Genomic DNA, 9714 nt, shown 5'->3' with positions numbered 1-9714 from the left:
GTTATATCACTTCACACTGTGACAGCAAAGCACACTGTGACATCACAGAACACTGTGACATCCCAACACAGTCACTTCACACTGTCACATCCCAGCACACTGTGACATCCCGGCACACTGTGACATCACAGCTCCCTGTTACAGCAAAGCACACTGACACCATAGCACACTGTGAGATCAAAGCACACTTTGATCACAGCACTGAGAACACCAGGTGGGAAGAAGCAGAAGGATCGTGTGTTCAAGCCTGGCCTAAAAAGAATGGGGGGATAGACACAAGGCGCCAGCATCGTTTGTAGCTTTATTAAATCCTTTTACTTTCTAAAACATGATTACAAGAATACTTCATTTACGTGTAACACTGTCTTCATAGACGTACCGTGGTCATAAAGTGGAAACAGAACTCTTTGAGTATGCATGGAGAGAAAGTAGAGACGACTGTCTGGCCCCAGCGGCCCCCACGCAGAGAAGCAGTGGCAGAAAGAGACAAGGGCTTTTCTGAGGACATGTGCTTTGGGGTCATAGCTGATGCGTCCAAAACCTTCAACTACTCGATAGCTGCAAGGCTGGAACTCAGGGCTCAGCTCAGAGCACGGCCTTTCCCTGCCCTAGACTGAGTACCCCTCAGACACCAGCAACTGCTCTGCAGTTTAGTTTTCTGTCCCATGCAAAGACTCCATCAAGACATCCACCCAGCGGCCCACCCAGCTACCCTTCCATTGCTCATTTATCCATCCATCCGCTCACAAACCCACCTACTCATGCAACCTCCCATCCATTCATCTATCCATCCACCCGCCCACCTCATTTTCTACTGCCAGCAAGCCTCTGTGCCTTACACAAACCCCTTCAATAAAACTCTGGTGGAATAAGACTCCACGAAGCCGAGAGACCTACTTGTCTAAGGAGAAGCCAGCGCTGTCTTTCAGTTCATGAGCCTCAACTATGCCCTGCTGAGGCTTGGCTCCAAGGCCCAGTGGGTCCAGCTGTGACCTGGGTTAAGATGTCCTCCACATCACAAGGCACATTTAGAAGCTGTTTTCTTTTCTTCTTTACAAAGAAAGGAGATAAGGGGAAAAAAAAACAACATAAATGGGGAGAGGGAGAGAGAGGGAGAGAGGGAGAGAGAGAGAGAGAGAGAGAAATCAAAACAAAAAACAAAGAAAACATGCTGAGATTCTGGGGACAGAAAAAAAAAAATTCCACTAAGAGAAAAGTGAAGCCTGTCTGTGCCCTGTCACCAGCAAGAGCTCTAGGGCATTAAAAACAAACACACAAACATAAAACTACTTGTCTGGCCCCTCAGGTTGCAGCAAAGCCTGTCACTTTAAGCTGGTTCTGGGAGTGCTCTGAGGCCAGCCAGCTCTTAATGGGGAACACATGGCTTCGGAGAGGGCCCACTGCATCACATCCTCTGTTTACTCTCCCGTGAGGGCCGTTCTGGATCCGGGGCTGGGAGCCACTCTGAAACGGCCTTTTCCTCTTTTGTCTGTAGCTCTGGAAGTTTTTTCTAGGAACACTGTTCTCCTGAGCCCTCCCTGTGGGGAATGGATAGGTCTGCACCATTTCTCCTTCTAAGTTGGTCATTTCCAAGTCAGGGGACCCATCGCAACACCAGCTACAGGGCAATGAGTGCCCCTGACCCTGTGTGTGTGTGACACAGACAGTGAAATACAAAAAAAAAAAAAAAAAGACAAATGAAAAAACACTGCTTTCTGCCCTGAGGGAGAGGGCTCAAGAATGACACCCTCACTCCCAAGAAAGCTGTGTGGAGGTGGCAGGCAGTGGACAAAACCCCATTATACACCAGACAATGAAATGAGGCGACAAAGGGCATTAAGCGGGCTTTGTGGAGACCTGCAGTAGTGACGTCAGGACCAAGGAGCCGGTAACATTCCAGTGACATTCAAATTTAGCAACTGGAATTCTGACCCCTCCCTTCCCCTCACAATGACTCAAGAATACAGTATTTTCCCCTTTGCCCCCACTCCTCCCGTAATTGCCGGCAGATTGTTCTGCATGTTCTTCACAAGAAACCCACACCCGGCCGTCAGCAACTGGTGCCAGCTGGGAGGAGAATGCAACTTGGCTTTGTGGCTTTAAACACAGGGTGCTGGGAAAGGCCTCGTGGAGTGGAGTCTGGTAGATGTCAGGGCTCCCCCGGGGAAGTGGAGGAGGTTTGCCCTGGAGAGGGAGGCTGAGGAAGCCCAGGGCAGAAAGGGACGGTGGGCTGAGGGAGGGACGGTTTGCTGTGTGGCTGGTGGGTCCTTGGGGACCACTGGCTCCTCTCCACCTTTACTCTTCAGCTGAAGATGAAGCTGGGCTCTCGCAGTCTGACATGGGAGCGAACTGTAACAAGAGGCAGAATTCTTTCTTGGCACCCTTTCAAATCCCTCTGAGGAGATTTGCTGCGGATGCAGACGGAGGGCGGCCCCTGCCTTCCAAGGACCAGACACAGCGACGGACTGTCACCCTGTCCTTGTGAAGAAGGCATGGTGGGGATCAAAGTGGAGACAGGAGACTTCTTCACTGACCCAGGTCAGGGAGGCAGCCCAGGAGAGGGGCATTCCAAGGTGGGGAACAGCTCGGGCGGAGGCTCTGGGGATAGGACTGGAGGGGCTTGAGAACGTCTGTCAGGTGACCCCAGACAGTAAACTGAAGCTGTGGCCCTCTCTTTTTACACACACACATATACTCATATATATACATATATACACACACACATATGTGCATATCTAAGTATATATAGTTCCGGCTAGCCTTAAACTCACAACCCAAATACACTTACCTTGAAAAGCAAACAAAACCCCAAATATTGTTTCAGGCAAGCAAGTATTAATGCAAAGTGTTCAAGGCAGCATGCTGTCTTACCCTCACAGGCAGGCGGGGGGTTCTGGGTTCTACCCTGAGCCTTAGCCCTCCTTTCTCTTTCCATTTTGAGATATGTCTTACTTAGTTGCCCAGGCTGGCCTTAAACTCAAGCCCGTCACCCTGGCTGGGCTGGAACCTGCCTGCCTCACCCTACCTCCCGAAGCCAGGGATGGCAGGTCCCCATCACCTCCCCCAGCCCCGCCCTCCTGCGCAGGACTCACCGAGCATTTGATGTTCATGCGTGAGTACAGCATGGACGCGATCTCGCTCTGCCCCGCGTCCAGGGCCACCATCAGTGCCGTGCTCCCGTCCTGCAGAGCACCCGCCGCTGTAAAGGCGCCCCGTGTGCAGCCCGCCCTCCCTGGGGGGCACCTCCAGTGTGGGGGAGGACTCACTCGGTCGGTGAGGGAGATGTCACAGGCGGGCACAGCCAGCAGGAGCCCAGTGATCTCCTTGTGTCCGTGCTCACAGGCACACATCAGGGCTGTGGAGCCGTCCTCATCCTGAGCGTTGACCTCTGCCTCGCAGGCCAGCAGCGCCTTCACCACGTCTACCCGCCCGTGGCTGACGGCCAGCATCAGGGCCGTCTGTCCTGCCTGAGACAACAGGTAGGGCTAGAGCGCAGAGGCCCGGTGACATCATTCCCTTGCTCTTGGAACACTCAATGGCTCCCAAGTGCTCTGACCCTGGCTGGGTTGGTCCCTCCCTCCCCGGGCTCCTTCTCTGTCCTCAGGTCTCAGTATAAACTGGTCTTTCTCAGAAGGGCTCTCCTGGTTCTGTCCACCTGTACCATCACCTACCATGAGATGACAGGCGTAAACTTACGTAAAAACGTATCCAAACTAAAGAAGAAACAAAAACATATGCAACTAAGATCTGTATATATTTCTATGTACTAGCTACACCCAAATAAACAGTTAAAAATGGAGGATCACCAGCAGATATACAGATAAAACAAATGATGTCAAGACATACAAAAGAATACTACTACTCAGCCATGAAAAGGACAATTACTCTGCTCTAACTTGTATAGACCTTTGAGTGTAAAGCCAAACATACAAAAAAATCATAGACGGTGTGTGTGTGTTTTGGTGTAGCAGAGACTCACTGTAGAGCCCCAGTGGACTGTGACCCTTTTATCTTCATCCCCTGACTGTTAAGAGATTTCCTGAATACTTGGATTCACAGTTGGGGGCTGTAACTCCATTTATAGGACATGTCCAGAATGGCGAAGTCCAGCCCAGAGCCAGAAGGGCCCTGGGATAGTACAACGGATAGTACAGGCTTTTCCTTCTCCTCCTCCTCCTCATCAAATAGGCAGGTCTCACTTAGCCTAGGCTGGCCCAGAACTTGCTATGGCTAAAGATGACATTGACTCCTGATACTACTGCCTCGGTCTCCTAAGTGCTGTGATTATAGGTGCTGTGTCTCCTCTGTGGACGGAAGAGAGAGTGAAGGGGAGGGGAAGGAAAGAGAAGAGGGTCTCCCACTGAAGGTGTGTTGGGACAGTTCAGGCCAGCCTGGGTGACTCAGTGGGATCCTGTTCCAGGCTGCATGTAAGAAGTGTGCTGGGCTAGAGGTGGCTCAGTGTTAAAGAGCACCAGTCGCTCTGGCAGAGGTTTGGGTCCCTGCCCCCACACTGAGGTTTGCGGTCACCTGTAGCTCTGGTCTCATGGGATCCATGCCCTCTTCCAGCCTCCAGGCACAAACATGGCGCACATACAAGCAGGCAGAACACAGCCAGCATGATGCCTGCCTTTAATCCCAGCACTCAGGAGGCAGAGGCAGGCGGATCTTTGTGAATTCCAGGGCAGCCTGATCTACATAGCAAGTTCAAGGTCAGCCAGAGCTACATGAAATAAAACAAACAAATCTTTAAAAAGGGGGAGGTGGCCTATGGATGTAGCTTGGTGGTCAGGCACTTCCCCAGCCTGTGTGGGGCCCTAGGTCCAATCCTTAGCCTTCCAACAATAAGAAAGAATAAAGTGTAGCAGGATGTGGTTACTTGTGCCTATTGTCCCAGCACTTGGTGGCAGAGGCAGTTCAAGGACAGCCTGGCATACACAGCCTGGGGTTCAAAGCTAGCCTGGCATACACAGTGAGACTTTGCCTCAGAAATAAATAATATGCTGGGTGGCAGTGAACAGCTTTGATCCTAGCACCCAGGAGGCAGAGGCATGGGTGTTCATGAGTCAGAGGCCAGCCTGGTCTACAGAGTGAGCTCCAGGATAGCCGGGGCTACACAGAGAAACCTTATTTCGGAAAAACCAAATCAACCAACCAAATAAATGAATGGGGCGGGATTGGTGGGGGTGGGTGGGGTGGGGGTGAAGATGGTTCAGAGGTCAAGAGCATTGGCTGGTCTTCCAAAGGTCCAGAGTTCAATTCCTATCATCCACATGGTGGCTCATAAATAGATAGAGGCCAGGCATGATGGTTCACACCTTTCATTGCAGCACTCAAAAGAGGGGCAGAAGCAGGTGGATTTCTCTGAGTTTGAGGCCAGCCTGGTCTACAAAGCAAGTCCAGGACAGCCAAGGCTACACAGAAAAACCCTGTCTTGAAAAACCTAAAAAAAAAAAAAAAACAGAGGGTGGGGAAGGCAGAGATTCGTGGTAGCTGAGGAGGTACTCGGCTACAAAGAAAACAACAACAAAAAACAAAACAAAACCCACACATAATTAGGTCGGTGTAGCTGTGATCCCAGCACTGGGGAAGCAGGGGCAGGTGGATCCTAGAGAGCCAGTCTAGGCGAACCCTTGATTTAGTGAGAGACATGTCTTAGGATGCTAGGTCCTCTGGCTTGTGCGTGCACGTACAGAGAAACGGATGCCTCAGATGCCAGATGCTCTGAGGCAGAACCCCTCAGGCCCAAACACTGACTCCCTGCTTTGAGCCTGGAAGAAATAATCGTGCTGCTGAGCTTAGTACCTGGCTATTCCCATGGATAAGAGTGTTCTCATGACCTGGCACGGCCCACAGCCCGGAGCCGACGAAGGAGGTTAGGGAGCAGAGGAGACTCAGAGGGTAAGGGCACTTGCCGCCAAGCCTGACGGCCCGAGTTCACTCCAGGGGCCCACACGGCAGTAGGAGTGAGCTGAGCCTCAAAAGAGTGTCCCCCGGCCTCCACACGTGCACCACAGCACAAGGCGCCCGCCCCTAGCAAATAAGTTAGGTAAACACAGGCACCGAGTAGCCCTGTACCTGGCTGGCTTTGGCGTTGACATTCCCAAGCCGGAAGAGCTGAAGGATGGTCTCAATGTCATCCTGGGTCTTCAGGGTGGCCAGGGCGGTGAGCATGATGGGACTGTAGCCAGCACGGTTCAGCTTGTCCACCTGACAGACGCCTGTTCCGGGAGGACAGGGATGGGGTGGGTGTGAGCTGCTGCCATGAGGCTAAAGGCTGGCCCAGCGCCGTGAGCATGGGGCAGGTCTCTGTGTCCGTGGCCATGTGGAGACCAGAGAGTGTCTTCAGGAGCCAGGCCCCTGGGTTAGCGTTCTGTTCTGTTTTTATTATAAAAGAGATTTACTTTGTGTTGGTGTATGCACACATACGTGCAGGAGAGTACCACCAGTGACCCGGAGCTCTGAAGTGGGTGTGACACAGTTGTGAGCTGTGAGCTCCTGTTGTGGGCGCTGGGAACTAAACTTGGGTCCTCTGTGAGAACGGTACCTGCTGTAAGCACTGAGCTACCTCCACAGCTCCCTAAATCGTTTTTACATCTACTTGGTTAGCTGGAGTGGGGGTCCTGGCCACGGCACTGTGCAGAGGTCAGAGGACAGCAGCATGGTCTCTCCCTCCCCTTCGTGGCTCCGGGGGATGGGACTCAGGTCATCAGGTTTGGCAGCGAGTGTCCTCACCCACTGGACCATCTTGATGCAACCACCTTCTTCTTTTTGGGGGTGGTGGGGAAGGTGGGGGATTCAAGACAGGGTTTCTCTGTGTAGCTCTGGCTGTCCTGGACTTGCTTTGTAGACCAGTCTGGCCTACTTGGAACTCACAGACTCACAGAGATCCGCCTGCCTCTGCCTCCAGAGTGCTAGGATTAAAGGCGTGTCCACCTGCCCGGCCGCCCTCACCTTAAGAAATTTTTGAGCATGTGGTCTATATATGTGTACATGTGTAGGCCAAGGTCAGTGTCAGGCACCCTTCTTAACTGCTCTCCACCTTGTTCTTCCGATGAGATCTGTTACTGATTTGCACTGGTAGCCAGCAAGCTCCAGGGACTCTCCTGTCTCCACCCGCCTCCCTCCCAAGGGCTAGAGTTACAGGCACAGACCTCCATGCCTCCTTTTTTTGTTGTTGTTGTTTTGTTTTGTTTCTGCTTTCTTTTAAACCTGGGTGTTGGAGACCTGAACGATGGTCATTCTGGCAGGAAAAACACTTTATGCACCGAACCACCTCCGCAGTCACCACGCTTCCCTCTTCTTCCTTTTTATAGGCAGTCTCTTCATCCTGGAGCTTGCCAAGCAGGCTAAGTGAGGCCTCCCCAGGGACCCTCTCATCCCCGCCTCCCCAGACCTGGGGGTCACAGGAAGCTGCTGCCACACAAAGCTTTTCATGAAGGTCGTGGGGAGCTAGTCAGGTCCTCATGCTTGCAAGGACAGCACCTGACAGCTACGTTCCTCCACAGCCCTCTAGACTGCCTTCTACCCGCAGATGGGGAGTCCCTCCGCTCTGGCCATGCCGTTCTCCCAGTGGGCGAGGGGTTTCGGAAGGTGGAGCCGTGCCTCCTCTCCAGACCTGGGCCACCCGGCTGATGTCACGTAGGCAGTTAGGGCTGAGAACAGGAGCAGTGGCTCCCCTGGAGCTGTGAACCTGGAGCTGTCATTCAGCCTTCCAGCTCGCCCCCGACTCCCTCCGTCAGAGCATGGGCTCTGCCTCCCTCATAGACTGGGGGCTTCCGACCTTCTCCTTTAGACCAGGGAAGACAGGTGTCTTCTTGCCTGACTGAATACCATGTCTGCCGTCTAACCCCGGGGCCGGAGGCCAGAGCCTTCCCTCACACAGGGCTTTGGAAACAGTATCCATCACCCAGGCACCTTTCAGTGACGATGCCCTCGCCCTAATGCCAAGGAGACCGAGCCTTCTCAGCACATTTTAAGGGCCTGTTTCACCAGACCGGATGGGCTACATTCCTCCATCACAGTGGGGGACAGAGCTTCCTCCATCAGACTGGGAAGGTGAAGCCTCCTTCATCCATCAGTGAAGGGCACATTCTCCCCCATCCAGCTTAGAGGATCCTGCCTCCATCACCCCAAGGGAGAAAGCACAGTGCCTCCCCCATCAGACTGAGGAGCTGGAATCCTTGCCCACCACCCCTCCATCAGACCAGGAAAGGAGCAGCCCTCTAAGCAGCTGGGGTTGGCCCGTCTCCCCCATCGGACCTTCGGGCTGGCCCTGCCCGGTGGCTCACCGCTGTCCAGCAGTTGCCGCACCACGGGGAAGTTGCCGTGAGACACAGAGTAGTGCAGCGCGGTGTTCCCGTTGCTGTCAGCAATGTTGACCACGTAATCCAGCAGCCGCACAGACATGGCCCTGAAGGTGACCAGGTGCCGCCGCACCAGCTCAGGGTGCGCATCGCTGCGGCAGGCCAGGCGCAGCCATTCCTGAAGCACTGTGGTATAGGCCACTTTCTGCGTGGAGACAGCAGGAGTGAGACCGGGACACCCATCCCCTTCTGCACAAAGGGCCAAGAAGGAAAATCTAGAGTTCAAGGCCAAGCTGGGTGACACACTGGGAACGTGTCTGAAAACAGACACATGAAGCAGAGGCAGGAGGATCTCTCTGAGTTCAAGGACAGTCTGATCTACACAGCAGGTTCAGGCCAGCCAGGCTGTCTCAAGACACAAGAAATCCAGAGAGGTGGTGCAGGCCTGTAACCCTAGCACATGGGAGACGGAGGCAGGAGGATCAAGGGTTCAGGGTCATCCTCAGCCACAAATGCAGTTCAAGGATAGCCCGTGCTACGAGACCTCAAAATGAGCAAAGTGAAAACAAAACAAAAACAAACAAAAAAACCCAGTGCTGCCCTGGGCTGAGCCACAACGGAAGTGTTGATTGACACACTTGGGGTAAAGGAGCCTTGGGGTAAAGTGTGCACTTGCCCCTGCAGTCTCTGAGACAATTATGAAGCCAGGCTGGTCTCCAGGCAACAATGGACCCCATCTCCAGCCTAGGACTCAAGATCCACCCACCACTAAGCCACACCCTCCATGTCTGGATCCTCACTAAGTAGGTGCAGAGAGACCCTGAGAGGGCAGGCATGGTGTGAGTATGGAGGACGCCCCTGGGCCCAGGGATTCTCCGTACCAGTTCTCGCTCCGTGAGGGCATTGGGGTTCTCCAAGTATTTCTCCAGGGCCAAGCAGGCTGATATGAGGTCAGGGCTCAGATCCATCCTGCCAGGAACAGATAGGAATGAACTTACGTTACTTTACGTCTAAAACGTTATTATTATTATTTTTTTTTTTTATCTATTTAGTTATTTAGAGGCAGGGTTTCTCTGTGTAGCCCTAACTGTCCTGAAACCCATTTCGTAGACCAGGTTGGTCTCAAACTCAGAGATCTGCCTGCCTCTGCCTCCTGAGTTCTAGGATTAAAGGTGTGTATCATCACTGCCTGGCCTTCAAAAAAAATCTTTAAAAAAAAAAAAAATAAAGTATTTTCATGTGCACTGGTGTTTTGCCTGCATATAGGTCTGTTTGAGGATGTCAGATCCCCTGGAACTAATGTTACAGAGAATTGTGAGCTACTATGCGTGTGCTGGGAATTGAACCTGGGTCTTCTGGAAGAGCAGTGCTCTTAACTGCTGAGCCACCTCTCCAGCCCCTCTATTTACAT

The 9714-nt window shown here is 52.8% G+C and overlaps 1 protein-coding gene across 1 annotated transcript; it reads right to left on the bottom strand.

The window, feature by feature from the left end:
- Positions 1-282: 282 nt before the first annotated feature.
- Kank2 (KN motif and ankyrin repeat domains 2) lies at positions 283-9271 on the bottom strand. Its single transcript, XM_055601259.1, has 6 exons — positions 9185-9271; positions 8289-8508; positions 6076-6218; positions 3267-3467; positions 3093-3182; positions 283-2349 (listed from the first exon to the last, which is right to left on the bottom strand). Exons 1-6 carry the CDS (start codon positions 9269-9271, stop codon positions 2296-2298), a joined length of 795 nt encoding a protein of 264 aa, XP_055457234.1. The 3' UTR covers positions 283-2295.
- Positions 9272-9714: the final 443 nt, after the last annotated feature.

This window comes from Psammomys obesus, unplaced genomic scaffold (genome assembly GCF_907164565.1).
Source record: "Psammomys obesus unplaced genomic scaffold, mPsaObe1.curated_primary_1811, whole genome shotgun sequence".
Lineage (NCBI taxonomy): Eukaryota > Metazoa > Chordata > Mammalia > Rodentia > Muridae > Psammomys > Psammomys obesus.
The sequence above is the reverse complement of the archived record's forward strand: the minus strand, read 5'-3'. Positions and strand labels throughout refer to the sequence as shown.